Source organism: Ursus maritimus, unplaced genomic scaffold (assembly GCF_017311325.1).
Source record: "Ursus maritimus isolate PB19 unplaced genomic scaffold, ASM1731132v1 scaffold_8, whole genome shotgun sequence".
NCBI classification, from domain to species: Eukaryota; Metazoa; Chordata; class Mammalia; order Carnivora; family Ursidae; genus Ursus; species Ursus maritimus.
The window spans coordinates 28,554,054-28,581,172 of record NW_024426996.1 but is presented as its reverse complement, the minus strand read 5'-3'; the positions used below and the strand labels follow the sequence as shown (position 1 = coordinate 28,581,172).

General features: G+C 36.1%; 1 protein-coding gene across 2 annotated transcripts; it reads right to left on the bottom strand.

Moving 5' to 3' along the window:
- Window positions 1-4,036: 4,036 nt before the first annotated feature.
- Window positions 4,037-26,774, bottom strand: LOC103656321 (sulfotransferase 1E1). Of its 2 annotated transcripts, XM_008683687.1 has the most exons (8): window positions 26,396-26,772; window positions 16,881-17,043; window positions 14,270-14,395; window positions 13,042-13,139; window positions 9,372-9,498; window positions 7,400-7,494; window positions 6,087-6,267; window positions 4,037-4,198 (listed from the first exon to the last, which is right to left on the bottom strand). In XM_008683687.1, the coding sequence occupies exons 2-8, from the start codon at window positions 17,026-17,028 to the stop codon at window positions 4,086-4,088; spliced, it is 888 nt and encodes a 295-aa protein (XP_008681909.1). In that variant the 5' UTR covers window positions 17,029-17,043; window positions 26,396-26,772; the 3' UTR covers window positions 4,037-4,085. The 2 variants fall into 2 exon arrangements, with proteins under 2 accessions (XP_008681909.1, XP_008681910.1); XM_008683688.1 differs by lacking the exon at window positions 14,270-14,395 and having other exon boundaries at window positions 26,396-26,774.
- Window positions 26,775-27,119: the final 345 nt, after the last annotated feature.

Genomic DNA, 27,119 nt, shown 5'->3' with positions numbered 1-27,119 from the left:
AGGTGGCCAGCATGATCATGGGGTTGGGGGAACTGAGCAAACAAACAAGTACATTAAAGATGGAACAAATATACAATTTTGGAAAATAAGAAGGCTAGACAATATCCTTGAGGCTTTGGATTGAAATTGTAGGTATTGATATAAACTTGTATTTTTTATAGTATATATACTAGACTTAGAAATAAATATATATCTATATTTATACAAATGCATATGTGTGTATGAATATGTATGTTCTTTGTAAATGCTTAGTCAAATAATTTAATGAAACATTCAGAAAAAGACGCAGCAGGAGAAGAGGAAAGTGAAATACTGGATACAGTGATAATAGATAATTCTCAAATGCTTCCAATGTAAAAGAGAACAGAAAAATGTAGGACTGTCTGGAGGATACTTGATGCAAATATTTGTTTTGTTTTAAGATATTCCAGCATTTTTGCTGATGGGAATTGATTATGCAGGAAGAGAAAATAATGAGGTTACAGAGGAGAAATATCAATTGCTAGAATAGATGACAGTTGAAGAATTCAGGGCACGAGTAGAGAGTTTGCATTATTCAGATACGAAAGACTGTTCATCCTTAGTAAAGGAAATTTAGATTTTTAAGGAAAGAGACATATTTGTTGTTGATGGTGGAGGATCTTTTTTTTTTTTTTTAATTTGGGATTAGAAGGAATAGGAAAAATCTCTATAGTACCCTTTGTAATTCCAGTACTTGTACTTTTAAAAATGTGATGATTAATTTTGGTAGAGATTAACTCTAGATAAAGATTTTAACTTCCAACAGTTGTCTTAATATACCTGTATACTTAATATAAGCTAAAAGACACTTGCTTCTAGCAATGTGGTTATGAAGATATTTTGAGAGACAATCAACAAAGAGCAAGTAAGTTATGGATAAAATATACCATTTGGTGCATTCCTAAGCCTTCTAAAAATGGAAGGTGTCTCTACACTTCTAAAAATGGGAGAAAGAAAAATTGTTTTCTAGAGGAGAGCCTGGCAAACTATGGCCCTCAGGCCAAATCTGCATTTCCATTTGTTTTTGTAATGAAATTTTGTTTTAACAAAGTGACACACTCATTCATTTATGTGTTGTTGTCTATGGCTGCCTTCAAGTTACAATGACAGAGTTGAAGAGTTGCAATGATGGCCATATAGTCAGCAAGTTGGAAATACTTACTATCTGGACTTTTACAGGAAAAAAAAATAGTTGCGGAAGAAAAAGAACTCCAAAGAGTTTCTGTATGTTCGGCATTCATTTTCCCTCTTATTAAACTCTAATACTTCCATGGTACATTTGTTACATACTAATGAATCAATGTTAAATCATTATTATTTACAAAAGGACATTCTTCAGTAGAATTTTATAAATGTTAGCCGAGTTTATTTTCTTGTCCCAGGATCACATCTAGGGTACCAAGTTATACTTAGGAGTCATGTGTCTTTAGACTCCTCTTGACTATGACAAGATTCTCAGATTTTCTCTGTTCTTGATGACCTTGATAAAACTGAAGGGTCCTGGTCAGGTATTTTTTGTATTGTTCTTCCTTCAGTTTGGTTTTATCTAATGTTTTTTCTATGGTTATACAATGATGGTAGGTTTTTTGCAAAAAGATCAGCAAGGTTAAGAGACATTTTCATCATATACCAAGGGTATTTCTATGAATACATCTTATCATTGAAAATGTTAACCTTGATCAACTGGCTGAGCTAGTATTTGCCAGGTTTCCCCACTGTAAAGTTACTCTTCCCTCCTCACTCTGGCCTTCATCCTTTCCATACTCTTTTGAAGGAAGTCACTATTGAGTCCTACACTTACGGGATGGAATGGGGAGTTATACATAGCTGGAATTCTTCTTTATGGGATATTTGTATATGTTCCCACACTTAATTATTTATTCAATTAATTTATATCAGCATGGATTCATGGATATTTATTTTATACAGTGGGTTATAATCTAGTACTATTTTATTTATTTTGTTGCCCAGATTGAATTCTCAGGTGATTTAGTCATATAAAGGAACTCTATAGCATGGTTCAAGTTATTATGCAGTTGAAGCCGTCATAAATAAATGCTTACTAAGCACTTTCTGGTCTTAACATGGCATCAATCAGTCAGTCAGTCAATAAGCATTAGTATTTCTAAGTATCTAGCACTTGTCCTGAAGGCATTGTTCTAGAGATTTAATTATTGGGAAACCTTAAACACTAAGGTAATGAGAAATTTCTAGTTTTCCTGGAAGCCCAGAACCAAAGCTACAGTGGCTATCCCTGTGACCCCACCACGTGATACTGTCCAAGGCTCTCAATTGTCTCCAGCTCACAGAGATGTTAAGCCCAGCTCAGGGAAGATGACAAAGAATCTCAGAGGGTTTGAAGTTCCTATTTGAATTGTAAACTAGATCCTAGTCTCTTCCTTTCTCCAAAAAAATTACAAAGATTTCTGGACAAGCTGTGGGGAAATGTGATTGGTCTAAATTTCAGTCAGGTCAATTTGGAATACACTGTTTCACTAAACAACTAAAGTCAGAAAGATACATGAGTTTATTCTTGTTTAGTTAGATGTAGGCAACACCAAACATCAGTTTTACAAACCAAAAAATTAAAAAGCTATCATTATAAACTGTAATGTTACTGAAAAATAAATCATGACAAAATGGGTATTTAAAAAATAACAACTGTTCCCTTCAGAGATTGAAATTCTACTTCTCATCTTACCCCAACCAAATCTTAATAGTTATCAAGACTCTCCAATTTTTGCATAGTGTGTAACTATGTTATACTTTTTTTAAAAAATAGTTTTGATTCTGAAAAATCATAATTACTGAACAGAGTGTTGAGCAATCTCTAGACTTTTTTCCAAGGTATAAGATTACAAATCATATCAACTTATCCCTAGATTTGACTTTTTAGTTTAGTAATTAAGGATATATAATATCTATAATAGTCTACTAAAGGCACATAGTGAATTTTTCATGACCTTGTGTGTCTTCTGATTTAGAGAAGGGAAACATTGAGTATTATAATAAACAGTATAGAAAAGAAAATCACCATAAAAAAACAGAAAAATAGGAGACACAAGGCAAAACAACATTGCTTAAATAGAAAATAATAATTATTCTTCCCTTACTTTTGTTTTTGTTTTGTTTTACTGGCAAATATCACATTCTTTAAAACTTTAGTTTACAGAACTTACATTCATTACATTGTATATAGGACAGGGGGACCTCTAGAGCATAAATGTTGCAAATTAGTTGAAGATATTCAAGCATAAATAGTACTCATTGGGATTATTTATATACATCTGGAAATCAGTTCTGTTCTGCCCACACTTTATATTAGACTAAGGTAAATTCCAAACTAAGCCATTTTGCAGAAAATGAAAGTAAATCAAAAAGGAAATAGTAGGTATAGTGGTGCCTCCGAATGTATATATTCTTTAGTTTTTCCTCCCAAGGTCTTCAAAGTCCATGCACAGTTATTAATATACATATTTATGCACGTATGTATATATAAACATATTCATATACTAAATGTACTACTAATGAAAAAAGGATTCACAAAAATAAAGAATTTGGAGTGCTTTGTTATTTTAAATGAGATTCTGACAATTCAAACTATATGTGTGTTCCTACATCATACACATACATCATAGATTTGTAATAATTTATAGATTATAGATTTGTGTAATATTTGTAAATAAAAAGAAAAAAGAAAACAAAAAAGATCATAGCAGGGAAAAAATCTTCTTGTTTTTATATGAACATCTTAATAATCATGTGAATCTGATCATGATCCTTCATATGACTTATTTACCAATCTAATTTTTTTTTAGAGAGCCAGCATGAGTGGGGGGAGGGGAAAAGGAAGAAGGAGAGGCTCTTAAGCAGGTTCCACGCTCTGCGCAGACCTTAATGTGGGGCTTGATCTCACAACCCTGAGATCACGACCTGAGCTGACATTAAGAGTTGGACACAACCAACTGATCCACCCAGGCACCCCTCTACTAATCTAACATTTGAAAACAGTGAGGAATGATGAGAAGAAAGCTTTAATCTCAGATATATTAAGAAAACTCTTCTTAGATCTCAGTTCTTAACTTCAGTGTGGAGCCCTTCATTTCCTGCTCATAATGTATATCAAATTTCTCATTCAGGGCTACTGTAAAGTGATTCTTCCAGTCTCCTGCAATTCCTGTAACAAAAGAGAAAACAGTAAATATTATGTTTTCCAGCCAGAATCATGAAATTTTCTAATATTCATTACTTTCATTAACACCTAATATAATCTTCAATTATAAAAACAAAATATATACCAGTGTGTGTGTGTGAGTGTGTGTGTGTGTGTATTTGAGCTTGCAAAGCAAGGTTTGTCCTGATTGTTAACAAATAAACAAAACCCAGCAAGTTTATTTCTCTGACTCTTTCCTCTTATGCTACTTTACTTAATTTTTCTTCTCCAATTGCCCCTGAAATGTTGGAGCTCCTAAGATGAGATCCATGTTTTGCCACACTTCCAAGATATTAAATATCATCTTCATACTAGCACTTAAACACAGGCTTACGTCTCCATAGCCAACTGCCTACATGATATTGCCACCTGCATTCCATGTGAGTATCTCAAATTCAACTAGTTCAAAATTAAATCCATTTTCTTTCCCACAAAATTGTGGGCTTTTTTTTCTGTACTTTTCCATAACCTGATTAATGGCAGCACCAGGTATCCAAAGCATTAATTTGGAAGTTGCCCCTCAACCACAATATCTAATTTTATACTCATTCAGACTTTCTTCCTATCCATTTCTTCCATTCCATTTTTTGCTGTCACTGACAGGTAAGCTTCTCAGCATCTCCCACCTTGTGCTATTTCAAGACTAGCAGGTCCTTTTCTTTTGCATTCCATCACATCCAACCTTCCCCTGGCAGGAGTATTTTAAGTTAGTAGTTCACTTGCCCCCTTAGTTCAAGGAGCTCTAACCTTTCCCAGTGAAATAGCCCCAAAAGACAGAAAATATGTATCTTGAGAATTAGATAGGCTCTAAGTGTTTGGCACTAAGCAGCCCTTTACAAGCATGGCAACTATTTTAAGTCCATTCTGTTATCTTAAAAGTACATGTGGACCTTATGAAAAAGAAGACTGAGATCATCTGAGAACTAAACAATTAAAATAAAATCCGTATGTTAACTCTTTTTTCAGGGCTTTCTGTGGGTGTCAGTGACAGGTTTGTTATTCTTATTATCTTAAAAACTCCTGACTCTGTCACTGAAAACTCAGCTCAAAGGGCAAGATTTTCTCTGTTCTGTTTCTGCTTCACATATCAGTAGACTGATCTCCCAATACTCTACATATTCAACATGCCTTTGGATTTGTAAACTGATCACATCTCCTCAGAACATTCCTCCTCCCAATAGAATGTCAACTCATTGTATGTTGATATTTTGCCAAATACTGCTGTCTTTGCTAGTAAGTGCTTTGAAACTTTTAAAACAGTTTTAATGAGGTTAACTGATATACAAAGAACTGTACATATTTGCACAATTTGATGAGTTTGGATATTTGCCACTCGGTCTTGAAAAATGTTTGCCATTTGTTCAAGGAAAAGCTAATTGTTCTAGGCTTGTTTCTCATCTCAAAGTAAGATAATAATAGAAATTTTCTTTTGAGTATCTGATTTGAATTTCAAGAGGATTAGAATTTTAAAATTATATACATTTATATTACGTACCAAGGCACACAGACTTTATAAATGACAGCTAGTAGCGTGTGGTATTATTGCTGACAGTGAGGCTGGGGTGGCCGCTGGCCATTCTTACTATGCTGCATATACTAAGTAATCAGCAAGTAGTAGCAATTTAGTACTAGTAGTAGTAGTAGTAGTAGTAGCAGTAGTAGTAGTAACACTACCATTTTAATGCCTCTACAGAACTGGTAACTCAGGAAAAAGATTGCTCAAATGTGAAACAGCTCTGAAGAAAACACACTGGATCCGCAGGCAAGAGCAGACTTCAGTAAGTTTTTGCCTTTAACTATTTCAACTTGTGACTTCCTGTAGCAATCGAGGCAAATTGCATGACTATCTCACCCTTTCTCATGAAGGGAGAAACTTTTTGGTTCATGATTTCATCTGGTAGTGTTGTATAATTGGTAGATGGATTGTTCTTCATCTCCTGGAATGAAGTATGTTGTACAATCTTGTCCACAAGCTCCTCTGATGGCTGCCTTCCCAGAAATTGTATCACTTTTATCACCTCTTTTCTGATATCCTAGGAAGAAAAAATATTTTGAAGACTCAATTACTAAAGTTAAATTCATTACTATTTGGATTTTAAAAAGAGAAAGAGAAAAAAATCTTTCCCCTTTTGTCCCGATTGGTATTGGAATTAGGCTTCTAATGAGGAAAAACGTCTTAGAGAAGTGGTATTTTTTTTAACTTCTCTAGGCATAATTTCCCTTATCCATAAAATGGATATAAAAGTTGCTTCAAAGAGTGTTAGAACACTAAATGAGATGATGTTTATAAAATATTTATTGTAGTCCTTGATGCTTAGCACATGCTCAATAACTGTTATCTATGAATATGAATATATACTCTCAAAGAGTAGCGTCCCCTGTGAAAGAATAAGTTTGGGGCTGAAAATATGTAGATAGTTTTCATTTTTTCTTCTAATTTATTGGTGTACGTACCAAGAAACAAAGTAACCAAAAAGATTAAGAAAAGGTATAAAATCTCAAATATTCAACGTGGAACATCTGATGTATGTGAACGATAGCTACAAACATCCCCATCCCTATATCACTTCTATAGTGTGCCCTATTATCCAGCTCAATCGCTCAATGCAAGTATTTGCAATACCAACTATAATGCTGGTATTGGTACATAGCTCCCTTTACAAAGAATGTTCTTCTCAAATTTTCCATCCTACAAATTACAACTTGCCTGTCAAACTTCACCTTAAGTATCACCCTCTTTGGCATGATTTCTTTGACTATTCCAATTTGAGTGAGATGACCTTATTTTTGCTCTTGTAAATTCCCATGTAAGTCTTTATTCTCATAATTTATTTACTTGTTTGTCTGCTGTTTTGTTTTATTTTATGAACTCAAGTTCTTTCAAATTTTATCTTTGGAATTTTTTTCAATATATTCATTCACAAAAGAGTTTTATTTACTAGCTTCAAATCTGTGCTAAAATATCTGGATTATTGTAACTTTTAGAGGTGGTTCCACCATCTATTTAAAGACAGACTTTTGTATCTAGAGTGTTGTTAAATGCTAGTATTTTAGAAATTACTAAATTAGGCATTTGTTTTCTTTTTCTTCAGTGTTTATTTTATTAACATAAAGTGTTATATTAGTCTCGGGGGTACAATAGCCCATATGTTTTCAATTTCTCACCTCCTTCATGTCTTCATAGAAAAGAAATAGCACATGTGGATTATTTCTCTTTTCCCACCAAGATTTTGCATGTTTATACCAGGAACCATACGGCACTAAAATCAGAGATAAAAACAACGTAAAGGAATCTTTACACGGCTTGAAAATGAGTATTCAAACAACAGTAGCAACAAATAAATATAAAAAAAGGATCACAGAATGAAAATTAGAGATTAGCCTACAGCTTTTTTTTTTAATTTTATTTATTTATTTGAGAGAGAGAGGGAGAGTAAACATGGGAGAGAGAGAGCGTGAGCACCAGTGGGAGGAGAGGCTGAGGGAGAGGGAGAAGCAGACTCCCCACGGAGCAGGGAGGCAGATGAAGGACTCGATCCCAGGACCCTGAGATATGACCTGAGCTGAAGGCACACACTTAACCAACTGAGCCACTCAGGTGCCCCGCTGTCACACATCTTAAGCAAATTTCTCTGCAGCAAGAGAGGCAAAGTATGCTGAGTAATCCACGTACAGAAACATATCCTACACTTTCATCATTATGACATGGTTTATGACACAGAAAAGGTGAAGGTAATCCCCCTCCCATTAACTTGATTCAGAGCTTATAAGAGCATTTTTGAAATGTGTGTGTGTGTGTGTGTGTGTGTGTGTGTGTGTGTGTGTGTGTGTAAAGTCAAGCTGTCAGTGAAGAGAGTGGAGTGAGTGGAACTATAATGATCTTATAATCCGAATTCAGTCTAGGTCTGAAGTTTATCATTTACAAACTATCTTTGGCAACTAAAGCCAGGAACTATATAATTTTTTATTATACTACTTGCAGTTTATATAGTAGAGGTGTTTTGTTAGGGACCCTTAGTGTTATCCTCATTTCAAAAAAGTTAGAAGATTTTGAAGATGATATGATATGCTGAAATGCTGTCTCTCTGTCTCTCTCTTCCCTTGTCTCATGCATATCCCAGTGTTTCACTCAATAAAAAGCTGACAGAATAATATAATGTTGTCTGAGTCAAAGTATTCTGCTTTGCATTGTCATCACCTACTACTGTTCTTTGACTCTATTGACAATTGTTCCTAACAGCAAAAGTTATACCATGATATTTATAGTGCCTTATTCATCCATTTTGCAGAGATGCAACATTATCTTTCTCTGCCTTACAGTGGGGGTTTGGACGGTCTCGAGGTATTTGTTTAATTCCTGATGCTTTAGCATAACTTTTTCCAAAATGCAATAAACATAAAGTACATATATTCCACTTTCATTAAGTCAATATTACCTTCTATGGATATAAAGATGGTATTATTATCATTTTTCTTGCAATTCTTACTAGAGGATAAGAATGGCCTTCTTCAGGTAATAGTGGACTCCCCTGAACCCTTTCTTCCTCAACTTTAAATAGTCGCTGTAGTCAACAGTTTAAAAAAAAGTTAAAATTTTTCTGCTCAAGTAACTCTTGTATGGATCTAAGAAATCGAGTTGAAACATTCAGACTGTACCCTGGTGGAAAGAATAAGAACTTTATAGATATTCAGACTTCCTTGTGAATTCTGACCCCAGAAAGCACTTGAAATTTTCCTTGGAAACAGATGGGCATTCTCTCTTCTCTATTTCTTTGACCCCTTATTCAGTAGTGTTGTAATGCTGTGAAATACTTTCCTAATAAAAAGAAATGAGAGAAAAGTGGACACTGAATCTCTGTTGCAGAGAGGAAAACCTGTTACCTCCAACCTCCAAACACACTTTTATATTTTTATTTTTAGGCACTGAACTGGAGTGCCCAAATTCTGCAGTTTGCCATCCACATCTGGAAACCCTGTGCTTGCTCTGGAGTTCAAGGGCTTCTAGAATTTCTGTGTTTTAGTTAAGGATCAGAGAGGATAACAGGCCAGAACAGACAACAAAAGTTTTTGCTCAGAAATGTCATTTGTCTTATATCATTTACCTTGAAAGAATTGGGAGTAAGGAAGCTGCTCTTACCTTCTCCATCCATGAATTTTTCCACGAACTCTTGAAAAGATCCAGGATCTGGATGACCAGCTACCATTTGAAAGAAATAATAATAAGAAACAACCACATCTTTGGCATTCCGGCAAAGATAGATCATCTAGAAGGGTGAAATTGTATATGAAATCACAAATTGTTTTCAAACATAGTCTCATCAAGATGTAAAACGAAAACATGTTTTCACCTACAAACATAATACATATTTATGTAGAAAGGGTATAAAATATATGACAATATAAAGAAGAAAAAGTCTTCAGTAACCTGAAGTGAGAGCCTCTTTTGTGCAGTTGTGGAGGGTTAGTTCTCACTTTTCATTTTTCATGCCATTTTCACATATAATAACTCATTTTAAAGTCACAAATTTCATGCAATCTTAGAGGGAAAAACATGTTTATTGAGGGTCTACTCAAATGCACATTTATCTCAGTAAAAATATAATTTTCACCAACATTGGTGAGTTTCCGTATTACACATAGAACTGCCAGTCTGGCACTAAAAAGTTCTATCATCTTGTGCAAAGCACCAATTTTGGTTCTAAATGTTCTAGCCAATAAACAAGTAAGTTGGCATCTTTATGGTCTCTTCTAAGTCTGATGCTCAGTGCTGCAGGAAAAGATCTGCAGAAGTAAACTCCAATATCCCTGTGGTCTCCACTCCCGCCCTCAAGCACCTGAGCAAAGCTATTAGGGAAGGCTGCTTATGACCCTTCATTATTTCCTGGGTTTGAATTGACTCACTAGCTTGTCTTCACTCTTCAAGTTTCTACACTTTTCAAACAATTTCAATGAAATCTTCTAGTTTATTTTAAGAAATATGGCTCTTCTCCATCTCTGTCACTCTTAAATAAATAAATAAATAAATAAAATCTTTAAAAAAAAAAAAAGAAAAAAGAAACATGGCTCTCATTTTTAAGGTCCTGCTAGAAAAACCTGAAATTGCTACCCCACCAAAAGTGAACTTTCTTTTCTTATCAAAGCTATCATTAGCCACATTGAACTTTTCCAATCTAATTTAATATTTTTCCTACTTTTTTGCATATTAGCTGAATGGAACTCTTTGCCACTATATCCATGAATTTACTTCAGAATTTTCACCCCTTGCATTTCTTCAGGCTGGTCCCTCTGTCTTGAATATTCTCTACATCTCAAAATGCGTATTTTTAAAGCTTGGCTCCAGGTCTCCATGAAACTTTTTATTTTCCCAGATGGTGTTAGGGTGTGAACAAAACTAATCCTTCTTCCCCTAAACTCCCATTAGTTTCTCTTATCTCCATTTTAGCAGATACTATTCTAACTTTTTACCACACATGCTTTTCCCATCTTCGAGGAAAATCTAGGTCTTTCCTAAAGATGGGATTTTGCCTGCAGCTCTCTGAAGTCAAAGTTGCTGGTTTACCCACAATTCACTTGGAATCATAATCCGTTTTAAAAATCCTGCACTTGAAAAGCCCTTGTTCCTGTGATTCTCAGTTCATACCTCTCCCAGCTAAAGCCTTTCTAAACTTGTGGTCCTTCCCTTGCTTTAATTGAAAATGGGAACATCTGCCTCACAGTATTATTCTCCATTCCTAGTCTTGGCTTCATTCAGCATAATTTTAGTATCTGTATGCATGAACCACTTGATTCTCCTGGTTCTGGTATTCATTGATTGTTACTTTTATTTTACGTCACCTAACCACTTTCATGACCAAATCATGAATCTTGTCAGCACCCTAAAGATTTCACTTCTGAAGCCCTATTCTGGAGCATCGTGTTTTCTTCCAAGACAGTCTTACTCTTCCCTTCGTCCTTATCAGTTATTCCCAATATACTTGTCCTGCAACAATTCCAAGACCTCAAATTTATTGGCCTCAATTGTTTCTCTTATCTATTAGTTTGATCCCTTCCCCTTCACACACTTTCTAAAAATCACTTATAGCTTCTGGCTCACCACTCCAAATTCACTTTTACTCATAGTTTCAATCCATCTATCTTCCTGTGCCCCAGTGAATTAGCCCAGAAATAGTCAGGACATGAATCCATCTAACCGTTTGATGAATCTCTGAGAAGATAAGCAGTTTTGTGAAGACTAAGCAGTTTAGAGAAGACTAAGACTATTGTAAATGTTTCTGTTTTCATTTGAGAAATGAAAGCGCTACAACCCATTCTCCAAAGGAAAAAAGTGACTTGGTCGAATCTCTTGAAAAAATGGTGATTACACATCTCTTGCAAAATACATAAATGCCATTAACTAGTAAGAGAAAATTTATGTATGGAATGATGTCGGCATGATGTATGCGTTCTATCTAGAATTGCTTTTGATAAAAGTTAAAAAACAAAAAAAAACATTAGAATCTTCAGAGTTTTGGACCATGGATCACCAGAAAAATATTAAATACACCATGTAACATTAAATAAAAAATAAAAATGTTTCATGATAGTGATAAACCCTCTATTTTGTTATTAAGGCTACATATAGTACATTAATATCTCATATGTATAGGATATATGGGTCATAGTGTGTCCTAAAAAAGCTGAAAAGGTCTTGAGAAACAGCATGAATGATCCAAGACTTAATGTTTTAGGGTCACATGTATCATTCTTTGTCAAAAGCAAAATTGATCATGTCAATCATCAACTTAAAATGCCTGCAACTCATTACCATTAAATAGAGTTCAAACTTTTTAACTTAGCTTCAATGTCTGTTGCCATCAAGTCCTAGCTTATCTCCCTTCATTTATCCAGGCAATGTGTACACTCAACCTTGCAGCTCAACAACCTGTTTCAGTTCCCCACTGGGGTTGCCTCTGGGATCATACAGACTAACTGCTTTACATCTTTTAAATATCAGCTGAGATGTTACTTGCTCTTAGGTACCTCGCCTGCCCTCATTGTCTGGGCTAGAATTCTTCTCCTTACTTAACCTATGACACCTTCTGCATTGTCTCCTTATTTGCCCCTTTCCCCCACCAGATCACGTGATCATGAAGAAAGGATTGCCTGGGTCTTCTTAACCGCTGTATTGCTGGCACATAATAGGCACTCAGTAAATAATTATTATATGATACTATCTGGTTTATCTTTGTCTAGTTCACTTGCATGCTTCATAATGCAAAGCACAATGGTTTGCAAAAAGGAATACATTCGAAACCGTCAGTAATAACAACAAATATAGGGGCACCTGGGTCACTCAGTCAGTTAAGCGGCTGCCTTCAGCTCAGGTTATCATCTCAGAGTTCTAGGATCGAGCCCCACAATGGGCTCCCTCCTCGGGGGAGAGTCTGCTTCTCCCTCTGCCCCTCCCGCTGCTCGTGTACACTTGTTCTCTCAAATTAATAAATAAAATCTTAAAAAAATATATAAAAGTAGCTACCGTTTATTGAATATTTACAGTATACTAGATACCGTGTTAGGTACTTAACAAGCATTATATCATTGAATCCTTATAACACTCCACAAGTAAGATGGTATCATAATCCTTCTCTTACAGATGAGGAAGCTGTGGCTTAGAGTTTACTTTTTTTTTCCCAAATCACCTCTAGAGTTGGAGTGAAAGCTAGACTCTGACTATACTGACCTTAATCCACATTTATTAAATGTCTGTAGATTCCATAAAAGTACAAATTAACAAATGCGAAGTTTTAAGAATACTTGACTCTGGTTACCTTACAGTTCTTTTCCCAAAATGAGGCTGGAAGAAGTTCAAGTGGCAAGTGAGTCTTCACTATTCTAGGAGATGCCATCTGTTTTAATTGTTTTACCCCTGATTTTTAAAAAATTAGAGGTTATATAACTTCAAAAATTATAAATATTTATATGGATTTTTATAGACATTTAAAAAATAAAAGTAACTTTAAGATTCATAGTAATAACAATATATGCCATGACAAACTTAGATAGAGGGAATTATAAAGAAAAAAAGATAAAATAAAATTTCACCATTTGGGGAAAATTTTTATTAACATTTTGGTAACATATTAACACAATCATTATTAACACTCCATATAAATACAGCTGACCCTTGAGCATGTGTTTGAACTGCACAGGTCCACTTATATATGGATTTTTTACACTACATTACTATAAATATAATTTCTCTTACTTATTATTTTCTTAGTAACATTTGCTTTTTTCTGGTTTACTTTATTGTAAGAGTACAGTATGTAATACATATATAACATACAAAATATGTGTTAATCAACTGTTTATGTTAGTGGTAAGGCTTCCAGTCTAATAGTAGACTCTTAGTAGTTAAATTTAGGGCAAGTAAAAACTTCTATACAGATTTTTATTGTGTGAGGTGGGATCATCTCTAACCCCACCATTGTTCAAGGGTCAACTATGGATCCATATGACCAGACTAAGAACCATCTAACTACCACACATGCAGATGGAATTTTTAATACTTTCTAATTGATTTTTCTTCAATATATTATACTGAAATAGAAGACGTTCTAAAATTTTTAATGATTTCATAAAGTTATTATGTCACTTTATTCTTCTGTTGATTAACACATTGTTTCTAATTTTTCACAATATTAAAAGAATCTGTGATGAATATCCTTTTGGATATATTCTCAATAAATTTATGGATTTTTTTAGTTTTTAATGTATTATCATATTCAGCCATTATAGGAATAAATGCTTAAATATTACTGGGCTCTACTGAAGGCATATAAGGGCTATTCTTATTCACTCTAGTTCAAACCAATGTTATACCATAAACTCTGCCAAAATTTAAATTTAAATTTACATGCTTTCCATAGAGAAGACATAATACTAATTGCCACTCTTGCTTACAGTCTCTTTCCTTGCACCGTCTATATCTACACTTTAGAATATATGTACATAGCTTTTAAAATTTAAAGTTAAAAAAATCTACTTAAACATCACCATTCATTATCTCTTCTTTTCTGCATTCCAAATAGGGTACTCGATTAAAAATGACATCTTCTTTGCATTTTTCCACATCACCCTCTTTGTAGATCATGTATACAATTTCACTAACCCACGTTGTACCTGTAAAAATTAGACAAATCCACTGACCATGCAGGGCTGACAATACAAGCAGTGTATTTATAGCTGGATAAGGTAGGAATGTCCTAATGCAATATTATTTGAAAGATGTCCGAATAGCCACAGACACCAAGAAATATTTCTTCTCATATTTCATTTTATAAGACCCAAAAATAACCTCAATAAATAGAGATGAACGTTGTAGTAAGACACACCTATGGTAGGAGTCCAAACTTGTCCACGATGAACTGGGACATTGTGCAAGCTGGTAACAGTTTGGGATTTAAATTTTTACATCTAAAAAGTAAGGAGGCTTGAATTATTGAATTCTTACTACACGGAAAGCATTGTATTTAATTAGTCATTATCAGGAAAAACAAAGAGGAATAAGATGTTGTTCCTGACATCTAGGACACATCAACAATAAATATATTTCAGCTGACTAAAGTCGTGCAAGTGAAAATAATACACAATTGAATGCTGAGCTTAATTCAAAGAAAGGAAAGATGAGGATTGGAGTAGGGAGGAGGCTCCCACATCCATGTATGTGCTATTTCTTCAGCCTGGAACACTCTTCTAGGAGCTAAATCTCTCATGTCTCTGCTTTGCTTACCCTAAGAAGCCTCTGAAGAGCTCCAAGAAAGGTGTTCCTGCTATATGTTCTCGCGATACCCTAGTGGACTTCCTTCACCCACAGCCCTTTCATACTGTACTGTCGTCTGCCACTTTACCTACTTATATTCCCCACAGGATTGTAAAAGCTGAGAAGGTATAGATTAGATGTGTTTTATTCACTATTATATCTCCAGTGGCTAATATCACACTTGACATATAGCAGGAACTCAATAAAAATTTGCTGAATGAATAAATGAGAAAACAGAAATGGAAAAAAATGCAAAGACGTGGTGAAGAGGCAGATCAATGAGACTAGATGGTCCCTACTTCTGGGGGGATAAGGTGAATAGGGAGGTGTCATTCATTCATTCATAATTTTCAACACATATATATTGAGTATATGATAGTCACTATGCTAAATGCCAAGAATACACAATTAAACAAGATATAGACACTACATTAGTGTTCCATCTGTTATGGAGACTTATACTCCAAACACATAGTTTGAGCATGGATTTGGACTATCTTTTCTGTCTAATAGATACCTGCAAATACTGTACCAAAATAAAAATGTTAATTTTGAAAAAAGAAAAAGAAGTAAGGAGACTTGAATAATAGGTGATTCATTCAAGCATGCTTCAACCACAAAGTTTACTGATAGCTTCTGATGCCTCAAGCTGAGCCTCAGTAGAGAGAATACAGGAAAAAATAGATCTGATCCTTGCCTTCTGGTGCTCAAAGGCACTTTTAGGGTTGGAAACAGTACACAATAATTACAATACTTCTTTTTCCCAAGATGCCATAATACAGGTAGGCACAGGAATTTAAAGAACTGCAGAGGAAGAACATCTAGCTCAGTGTGCTGCTGCCTCTGTGATGTTTCAACAAGAAATGCCTTCAAGACGACATGAGAATTAAACTTAGACCTTAACACATTATTGACATTGGTTCTCCAGTTTTGTAAGGTGGAAAAGGATTCTACCAGGCACAACTGTCTTTTCTTTTTTTTTTTTTTTTTTTTTTCAATCAAAGGTCAGATACTTAAGAATAGTATAGTGGTGAGGAAAAGAATTGGAAATAGATTATAAAGCCTAAATTGAAGAAGAAATGTGTGGGGAGGAGGCTGCAGAGGCAAGCAGATGGTGAGCATAAAATGCCTTGGAGTTCATCCTAGAGTTCGAGTTTTTGAAAAGTTCTGGAAAGGCAATGACATGCATTAAGCAAGAGAGCAAGATTATGAGGGTTATGTTCTGGAAGAATTCCTCCAGTGGCCAAGTAAGATAACAATGGAGTGAGACGTATTTAGTGTTTAAGATATGGAAGTGTTAAATGTAACAACCAGACGGAGAAGTCTAGGTCAGATCTTCCTGATTTCTAAAGGTCTATGATTGTGAGACTCCAAAACTTTGATTAACAGTTGAGCTCATCTCAGGAAAAAAGACGTTGCAAAAAAAGGGGTTTGGGGGCAGACTTAAGGAGGGAGAGCTAGTTAACTGAAAAATAATTTTTTAAAAGTTTACAAAAATTGCTTATACTTTGTTTTTACAACAATGAAAATAATGACATGAGGTAAGCACAGTCGGTAGTTTGAAATTTTAGTTATGGTTCTGTATTCATCCATTTATACTACATAATTTTCTAAAGGCATCAACAATACCCTTCTGTCAATGTGTGCCCAAGTTCCAGGTACAGACTGTGCTCTTAGAATAAAGCTATAATATCCACTTCTTCTATGTCTTTACCAAAACTACTGTGTCTGTCTTTAATATAAAGAATGTGTGGAAGAGGTAACGAGCTTAATACTTACCATTCAAGGTGGGTTTGTCATTTCTAGGTGAAAAGAGAAGAGCGTTGACATAATAAGGAAACTTACCAGATTTGGGATAGGTGACAATGACAATGTCATCTGGTCTTGCCTGGAATGTCTCCACATCATCCCAATATTTCATAAAGTCTTCATACATTAGAATTCCATGGACTTTGCCAAAGAATGTACCATAGCCGGATTTAGAAGAATCCATCCTAAGGCTGGTGCACTGAAAGGAAAAGGTATGTTTTTCCACTTTATATGTACTTCAAAGTGTTTTAAAATTAATAATAGCTCTGTACATTGAGGCTCTCTTGGGTTTCTAGCATTTCTTAGCTATTGAGCATATAGAGGAAGGCATGTTAAAAAAGTATATAACATAGTTTTGGTGCTTTAGAATCTCTAATCCTATTCAGAAGGTAAGTCTAACAATATAAAAGAATAAGAGTGTATAAGACACTGTAAAGTGTTTTTTTTTTAAGATTTTATTTATTTATTTGACAGAAAGAGAGGCAGCGAGATAGGGAACACAAGTAGGGGGACTAGGAGAGGGAGAAGCAGGCTACCCGCCAAGCAGGGAGCCTGATGCGGTGCTGGATCCCAGGACATGGAGATCATGACCTGAGCCAAAGGTAGACGCTTAACGACTGAGCCACCCAGGCGCCCCATTAAAACTATGTAAAAAGTAGGGGCGCCTGGGTGGCTCAGTCTGTTAGGCGTCTGACTCTTGGATTCAGTTCAGGTCATAATTTCAGGACCCTTGGAACAAGCCCCAATTGGGCTCTGTGCTGAATGCAGACTAGTCTTGGGATTCTCTCTAGCTCTGCACACCCCACCTCAGTCTCTCTCTCTGTTTCTCTTTCTAAAATAAATAAATAAATCCTAGAAAGAAAAAAAAAAACTATGTAAAATATAATGTGAAGCATTTGTATTATATTTATTTTTGTAAGGACTTTAAAATCTGAGCCACCCAGGCACCCCTGGATAATCTCGACGATTTTTAATAATTTTATTGTACCTTCCTCCATGCACCTAAAAAAACACCATTAGGGACATTTGAGGGGCTCAGTCCCTTAAGCATCTGCCTTCCACTGAGGTCAGGATCCTGGGGTCCTGGGATCAAGCCTGCATCAGGCTCCCCGCTCAGTGGGGAGCCTGCTTCTCCCTCTACCTCTTCCCCTCCCCACCACTCATGCTGTCTCTTGTTCTCTTTCTCAAATAAATAAATAAAATCTATTTTAAAAAACCCATATTTCATTGTCCATCAGTACTTGACAGATAATACAAAATTGTGCATTAATGCTACATACGCATGTGAGTTTGAATTATTTCAGAAGATCAATTTCAATGAATGGTGCCTAGAACTATTTCTAGAAATAGAGGTAGAATACTTTTGTGTGCAGAAATAAAGAAGTAAAAGACTTCTAAAAAATTGTATTATATTTATACATAATATTTATACCTAGCAAATTCCATGATGAATAAAAACAACAGAGCCTTCCATTTCTTTGTCAAAATTGATGGGGTATATAGAAAGACTAAGAGATTCAAAAATACAACAATATTTTGGCAAATAATCACTTAGATTAATGATGTATACATTAACTAACAATAGAAGATTGATGGCCACATTTGATAGCTACTGCCAGATCTCAAAGTCATAGCTTCCTTAGTTCCTGAATATGTTTCATTTAATGAAAAAATTCAAATGCTTGGTAAGTGTATTCAAAAGATGAAATTAATGACACTGTAATAAATATATCTAAGAGATGGATTCTTGAGGGTGTAGTAGGTTCCTCTGGGACCTCTCACACTACCTTGACTTTTCTCTCTCATTTGATCAGTAAAGTAGTGGATATTCTCATTGACTGACTTCTCTGAAACATATAAGGTTAAACAAGATGGTTATCAATGATAATTCATTTCCTGATCCCATGACAACCCACTTCACGTTCAGGGTTGGGCATAGAATTTTTAATTAAGCAAGCTTTACTTCTTCCACTGTCTTTCCTTCTCCATTCTGAGTTTGTGATATAGCATCTCAACAAATTTTGTCCTTCTTTGTTATTAGATCTCCTTTCTAGATCTCCTTTAATTCATCCGTGTGAACCAGACTAATGCAAATCTGCCATGATGACTGCTTTGTGACCCGAAGCCTTCTTGAGCACATCACCTCCCCACATGCTTTCCTTTTGTTTAACCATATCCTTAAGTACACCCTCGAGGCAAAATGCCCTTGATCTGCTCTGGAGATATGACTATGACACACACTTATTCTTTCCTTTTTTAAATTTTTTTTTTAAATTTAAATTTTGGGTTGTTAACATACAGTGCAATACTGGTTTCTGGAGTAGACTCGGTGATTCATTACTTACACACAACACCCAGTGCTCATCATAAGTGCTCTCTTAATACCCATCACCCATCTAGCCCATCCCCGAGACACCTCCCTCCATCAACCCTCAGTTTGTTCTCAATTGTTTAATGAGTCCCTTATAGCTTATTTCCCTTTCTCCTTTTTTCCTTTTTCCGCTTCCCATATGTTCATCTGTTTTCTTTCTTAAAGTCTACATATGAGTGAGGTCATATGGAAGTTGTCTTTCTCTACTGACTTATTTTACTTAACGTAATACACTTTAGCTCCATCCATATCATTGCAAATGGCAAGAGTTCATTCTTTTTGATGGCTGAGTAATAGTCCATGATATATGGACATTGGAGATTTTGGCTCTCTTATAGTTTGACTATTGTCGATAATGCTGCTATAAACATCAGGTGCATGTATCCTTCAAATCTGTATTTTTGTATTCTTTGCGTAAACACCTAGTAGAGCAATTACTGGATCATAGGGTAGTTCTATTTTTAACTTTCTGAGGAACCTCCATACTGTTCTCCAGGGTGGCTGTACCAGTTTGCATTCCCACCAACAGTGTATGAGTGTTCCCCGTTCTCTGCATTCTTGTCAACAACTGTTGTTTCTTATGCTGTTAATTTCAGTCATCCTGACAGGTATGAGATGGTAGCTCATTGTGGTTATTTTATTTTTTTAAGATTTTATTTATTTGCCAGAGAGAGAAAGAGAAATACAGAGCATAGGCAGGGGGAGCAGCAGGCAGAAGGAGAAGCAGACTCCCTGCTGAGCAGGCAGCCCTATTCAGGACTCGATCCCAGGACTCTGGGATCATGACCTAAGCCAAAGACAGACACTTAACTGATTGAGCCACCCTGGCGTCCTTCATCGTGGTTTTGATTTGTATTTCCCTGAGTGATGTTAAGTATCTTTTCATGTATCTGTTAGCCATCTGGATGTCTTCTGTGGAAAAGTGTTTATTCATGTCTTCTGCCCCTTTCTTAACTGGATTATTTGTTTTCTGGGTGTTGAGTTTGATAAGTTCTTTGTAGATTCTGGATACTAACCCTTTATCCGATATGTCATTTGCAAATATCTTCTCCCATTCTGTAGGCTGCCTTTAGTTTTATGGATTATTTCCCTTGCTGTCCAGAAGATTTTATCTTGATGGAGGTCCCAATACTTCATTTCTGCTTTTGTTTTTGCCTATGGTGATATGTCTAGTAAGAAGGTGCTAGGGCCAAGGTTAAAGAGGTTTCTGCCTGGACACACACATTCTTAAACATTCTCCTCTTGGGTGGTCCCCTATCAGTACTCCCAGCCTCTAGGGCTACCAAAGCAAGTCTTAAAAGAGGTGGGGTTGCAGAGATCTACTCATCTTCTATGACCAAAGACACACTTCAGTCATAAGTCCCCTTAATAAAAACATTTCTTGCGAAGCTGGAGTTGGTCTTTTTCTTCGGTGTTATGGATCCTTCAGCCTTTGGAGGTTGTTTTCGTATACCTCCCTTTCACAAACGTCACCTTGCCCAAAAAGCCACCTGGTAAGTTATATGCTCATACATTTGTAATGGCTATGGCTTTTATTGTCTTTTCCAGAGAGCCTGTAGTATAATAGGAGGCTTCCGGAGGTAGTAGTTCTTTTAGTCACTTAATGTGCTTCCTTTGATACAGAGCATCCCAATTCATGAGAAATGTATTATAAAAAGAAAATGAAATTACAATTATTGTAACAGATCGATTATCCCAACCTAAAAATTTTAGGAAGGTATACAATTTTAGGAAGATAAATCCTACAAATTAAACCAAATGGTTAGACCATTGACTTATTCTGAAGGCTTCTTCCAGTCATGTTTTCCCCACGATATTTCTAGGCTGCGCATTACAGATGGAGACTTTCAGATGTTGCCTCCTAACTCCCCATCACCAGCACCTGACACTAAGTCCCACGGATTAAATCCCTGTCATTTCCCTTGTTTTTCTATATTTGTGCACCCTGCCCTCATTCAGAACCTCTCCCAACTGTTGATTGAATATGAGAGTAGCCTTTCAGCTGACCTTACTGTAAAAAGTGCAAATCTCTTCTTTCTACAACCACCAGAAGAAAGGGAATGGACATTCTTTACTAGGCACTTAGTTTGTGCCAGATTTGAAAAGTTTTCTTTTAAAATCTTATTTATATGTCATAAAATTCTGTGAATGGGGCACCTGGGTGGCTTAGTCAGTTAAGCATCTGCCTTTGGCTCAGGTCATAATCGCAGGATCCTGGGATTGAGCCCCGCATTGGGTTCCCTGCTCAGTGGAAAGCCTGCTTCTCCCCCTGCTGTGCTCTCTCTCTCTCTCTCTTTCTGTCAAATAAATAAATAAACAGAAATCTTAAAATAAATACATACATACATAAAGAAACTAAAATTATGTGAAAAAAGCAGACATCATTATCAATTAGGTTAAGTTTGTCCTGTACCAGACCTTGAAGACAGAAACCATATTTGTTTTACTGAAGGAAAGGCAAATATGCACATATTTACACATACACCTAGGTGTGCTTATATAAATATCCTTATTTTTGACACATGATTGGTGAAAACAAATGAAACATTATAGAGAAAATAAAAATGCTCTCTTTATTCTACTCTCAAAAGATAATCACTCTTGATAGCACTGTATTTATGCTTCCAAATATTTAAATGTGTATAAAGCCTACACACTTACATATCTAATTTAATTTGTATCATATTTTACAAGGCTTTTGCACTGTAATTTTTTGCTATATAATGTGAACATAATTTGGTGTTAATGCATAAATTCTGCTTTTATTCTCATAAATGACATGTGGCAGTCCATAGTATGGGTGTAGCATAGATGACACAATTCTTTACTGATGGAAATTCCTGTTTTTCCCAATTTTTTTAATATAAGTTGCACTGTAATGAATGTCTTTGAGTATGTCTTTTCACACTATCTTTGCAGTGACAATGGAATTGCAAAAATAAAAATTATGTGCATATAAAATATTGTTAAATATTTTTTAATTGCCAAAATTATACCAACTTGCACACTGTATGAAATTGCCTGTATTCTCACATCCTCACTTGTATTGGAAATCATTTGTTGTAATCTTTCATTATTGAAAATATGTATTTAAAATTGTATTTTAGGGGCGCCTGGGTGGCACAGCGGTTAAGCGTCTGCCTTCAGCTCAGGGCGTGATCCCAGCGTTATGGGATCGAGCCCCACATCAGGCTCCTCTGCTATGAGCCTGCTTCTTCCTCTCCCACTCCCCCTGCTTGTGTTCCCTCTCTCGCTGGCTGTCTCTATCTCTGTCGAATAAATAAATAAAATCTTTAAATAAATAAATAAATAAATAAATAAAAATAAAATTGTATTTTAGGGATATTTTATAATTTTTCATGTTTTCATCTTTTATAAGTTAATTGGTTATTTTAATTATTTTGATCCATTTTGTCCACCAGGAGTGTTGCTTTTTCCTAACTGACTTATAGCTAGCAATTTATTGTTGATTTTATATTGAAGATACATGTGGTTTTTCTGTCTTACATACCAGTAATCTTTAAACTGTCTTTTTTTTTTTTAAAGATTTTATTTATTTATTTGACAGTTAGAGAGCACAAGCAGGGGGAGTAGAAGAGGGAGACGCAGGCTCCCAACTGAGCAGGGAGCCCCTCATAGAGGGCTTGATCCCGGGACCCTGGGATCATGACCTGAGCCAAAGGCAGACGCTTAACTGACTGAGCCACCCAGGCACCCCCTAAACTATCTTAATAAATCTTTTAGTAGCATTTCATAGAAGTCTATTGTTCACATAATCAAATGTGTCAAATTTTTCCTTATGATTGGTATGGTTGCCTAAATATTTAAATGTGCTCATACAATGAGAAACATATATATGTGTTAAAAGTTTTAAATTAATCCTATTAATTTAAAGGATTAATGTGTACATAACAGAGAATAGAATATAGTTATGAAGAGTGTGGGTCCTAAAGTAGACCACCTTGTTTATATCCTAGCTCTGCTATTTGAAATTATATGATCTTGGCAAATTACTTCAGGTCAGCTGTGCTCCATCTTCTCATCTACAAATAAAGGTGATAAAATGATAATACTTACTTGAAACACTGAATGGGTATTATAAATTCCCATTATAAATGCTTAATAAGTATGAGCTTCTATTGTTATTATGCCAAATCCTATATTATGGAAATAGATTATATTATTACGCCAACTACTATATTATGGTAATATAGAGGAGTGTGGAGAGCAAGATGGAGTCTCTCATGTCAAGCAGGGCCCTGTGTCAAGCAATGACGCAAGGAGGTGAGGTACTGCAGCTAGGAGATATGCCAGGACCAACATCAGCTGACACCCCAGAACTGATAACGAGCAGAACCAGAGGAGGTCTGCCAGGACCCAAGACCAATTAAATCCCTTTAAAAAGGGGAGGATTTTGGCAGCAATCTGTCAGACTCTTCAGACACGACCTCTCTATATCTGACCACTTTAAAAAGGCAGCTGCCACCCACGGCTCTGGCCCGCTTGCTCTCTGAATAGAGGGACATCCTTCACTGCTTGAACATAATAAGCAGTGAGTGCCAAGAGCTGACCAGACTACACCAAGGCCTTGTCTCAACTGTGCCCCCACAAACTGACTGCAGGTTGGTTCATTAACTTCCTACACCCTTCTGTTGTGTTTTGTTTTTTTTTTTAAGAGAGAGAGAGAGAGAGAGAGAACAAGTGGGGGAGGGGTGGACAGAGGGAAAGGGGGAGAGAGAATCCCAAGCAGGCTCCGTGCTCAGTGAGGAGCCCGACGCGGGACTCAATCTCCAAACCCTGAGATCATGTCCTGAGCAGAAATCAAGAGTCAGATGCTCAACCAACTGAGCCACCCAGGTGCCCCACCATTCTGTTATCTTGTTTGTTGTTGGCTTGTCTTATGTTCTGTTCTATGTGCTGTGTAAAAAGCCAAGTTAATCTCATGGTGAAATCTCATTGAGTTTGAAATCCTGAAACTGTTTTATAATTGTGATTAACTTTGCTTTATGATTGAATAAAGCTGGCATTACGTGTCACCTCATAGCATGCTCATGATAAGGCACTTTGCACCCTCTCAGTTAGAAACAGTATACATAACAGGGTAATGTCTCCTTTAAAGCAGGGAAATATGTGTTGATAAATTCCCAAGAATATATTTCATAAATATAAAATTATCTGGAGAAACTGATAATCAGTAATCTGTGTTCCCACTGGAGAGTGTAAAATCCGTAAACGTACAACGATTTTTACACAAATCTGTAAATTTCCAGTATCATTTTGACACAGCATGACTTCCATTTGCTTCTCTAAAGTTCTTTTGGACAACCCAATATATTTATTTCATTTTGGCCTCAGATTACACACCAGAAGAGAGACACAATGAAAGAGAGTTATTCATTTGTTTGTTTTTGCCTAAAGAATGTCTTAACATGTGTTTTGGAAACACAGAACAACACTAGTCCTGCATGTTCTCGCTAAATGAAAAAAATACCAGTCCCTAATGGCAGACTCAACTCTTTGAAGACATCCCTCTCAAATATGTTAGCTGTAATCTCATCGAAATTATGAGATTTTGATTATGAATCAGTCTCGTTAATAAATCACCTTGTTGAGCACCTGGGTGGCTCAGTCTGTTAAGCATCTGCCTTTGGCTCAGGTCATGATCTCAGGGTCCTGGAATGGAGCTCTCTGTTCTGGCTCTCTGTTCAGTGGGGAGTCTGCGTCACCCTCCCCCTCTACCCTCCCCCTTGCTCACACTCTTTCTTTCTCAAATAAATAAATAAAAATCTTTAAAAAAATAAGATTAAATTAAATTAAAGGAAAGGAAAGTAGATCAGCTTGTTCCCTAAGCCTTCCTTGCTCTCAGAAAATAGAAATCTTTCACTAGAAGAAATGTGTGTAACAGGTGTTACTTGCCCAGCCTATTGATTTGTTTATTCATGTGAACAACTTTCTTGGTGTTCTGCCAAGTTTGCAAATATTGGCTTACAGTCCATTAGGAGTAGCTGCTTTATCATTGGGCACTTGGCTGACTTCTAGCTGCCCCACTCATGGTCAGTTTTGGTGTCAGAGTTAAACTGAGTGGCATATAATTAAATCTCTTTTCTTACTAACTTCTCTTGTTAATTATCTCATATCACAATGTGTGGACTCACCCTTTAGCTGCTCTCTTCTTTTTCAAAAGATGTATTTCAGTTAGAAATTGTCAATTTTATTTTCTAACTGAGTATAAAGGTTACTGTTATCTAGAAACATCAACCAAGAAAAATTGTTAAAGCTGTGCTTTATAAATTCAATTGAATTCAGAAAGATTTTTTCTTTTTCCTCTTCATTTCTTCTTCCCTTCCTGTTTTCTTTCTCCCTTTCTCTATCCTCCCCTTGTCCATCCCCTAGTCTGCCTCTCCTCCAGCAAATACTCTCTGTGTGAGTACCTACCTCATTTCCAGATACAGTGTTAAGTGTCAGAGATACACGCTGAGCACGGATGCATAGAGCTCACTTTGTCCTCACCATCTCCTACTTACTCAGATTTGGGGGAAATGGTTGAAAGCAGGGAACATCCAGCCTCGGCGCTATGTCACAAGGCAGAAGCTCAAAAATAATTGCTAAATGTAACTGCTAGATCAAATCTCTCTGTGCTTTCTCATTTCTATTAAGGACTCCTAGATAAATAGCTACTCTTTTGCAAATAATCTACCTGCCGATGATTGGCAAGGACTTGGATTTCTGCTGTATTTTTTTGATGTCTCTCATCTAAAAGTAACAGTAATGTATAAAAGGCCCATGGTGATATTGGACTGCTTCTGTCACATTTCAAAGAAGCAATCACACTAGAAGTCAGGCTCCCCTTTAACTGTTTCTACCCTGCTGGCTCTGCTTCCTCCTTAGTGAAATGGAGAACATGTCCAGCATTCAGAACTTACCGGGTCACTACGATTCCAAAGTTTTATGTTAGAATTCTTTAAACAACAAAGCACTATATAATCCAAGATTTATTTTTAATGACAAGTGATTTAAAAAGGCTTCAAAATGCTTGACATTATTAAGTAACTAAGTATTAACAACGACTTTCTTCTCTCTGAATTTCCTTTTTTAACAGCTTTGCGATATATAATTTGCATCTAAGTTTCCTATATCAAAGTCTAAATATTAACATCAGTAATGATCGTAAAAATACAACCTGTCCAGATGATCCTGGGGAAAAAAACTGCGTGATCCAGTCCAGTTTTCTGCGATCTCCACTCAGGTTTTAGCCTGCCAAAAAAGATGAGAACCACTTGATCATCTGAAATGTTTCTGGTGAGCTTTTATTCCCAATGCCAGAGAAGGAGGTGGAGGTTCATTGGTGGGTTGGCTTTCTAGAGTCTATGACCCAATGGGGTATCGCAGGTACGGATACATAACCTCTGCTGCATTTAGCCATGGAGTCGTGCTCATTCACACAGAGATGCGGAAAGCCTCTGGTTTATTTCTTTCTTGGCTCATAATCAAATTCCTAAGTTTGCCAGTAGTAATCAGTGGGTGGGGGAGAGGGAGGGAGAGGAAATGAAGGGGAAATGAGGGAGAGGGGTTTGGAGCAAAATATAAGAGAGCTTGGAAGGGGGGGCTCCTTTATTTACTCACTGATGAATAATAAAATGAGATTGACCTTCAAAAGAATTAACTTCCTGGGGGAGTGAGAGGAGAGAAGAAAAGGAGGGACAAAACAGGAGGGCAGTGAAGACCCTGGATCAGGAGACCTAGCTCAGTTCACTGAGAGCTGTCAAGGAAGGCTTTGTAGTGCCTGGTTGTGTCCTAACAAGTCAATCAGAAAACACCTCCTACTTAAGATCTTTGCTTTTAACTCTGAAGCAGCCCTGAAAATCAAAAACAGATGACAGCTAAGGAAAGAATGTAGACATCAT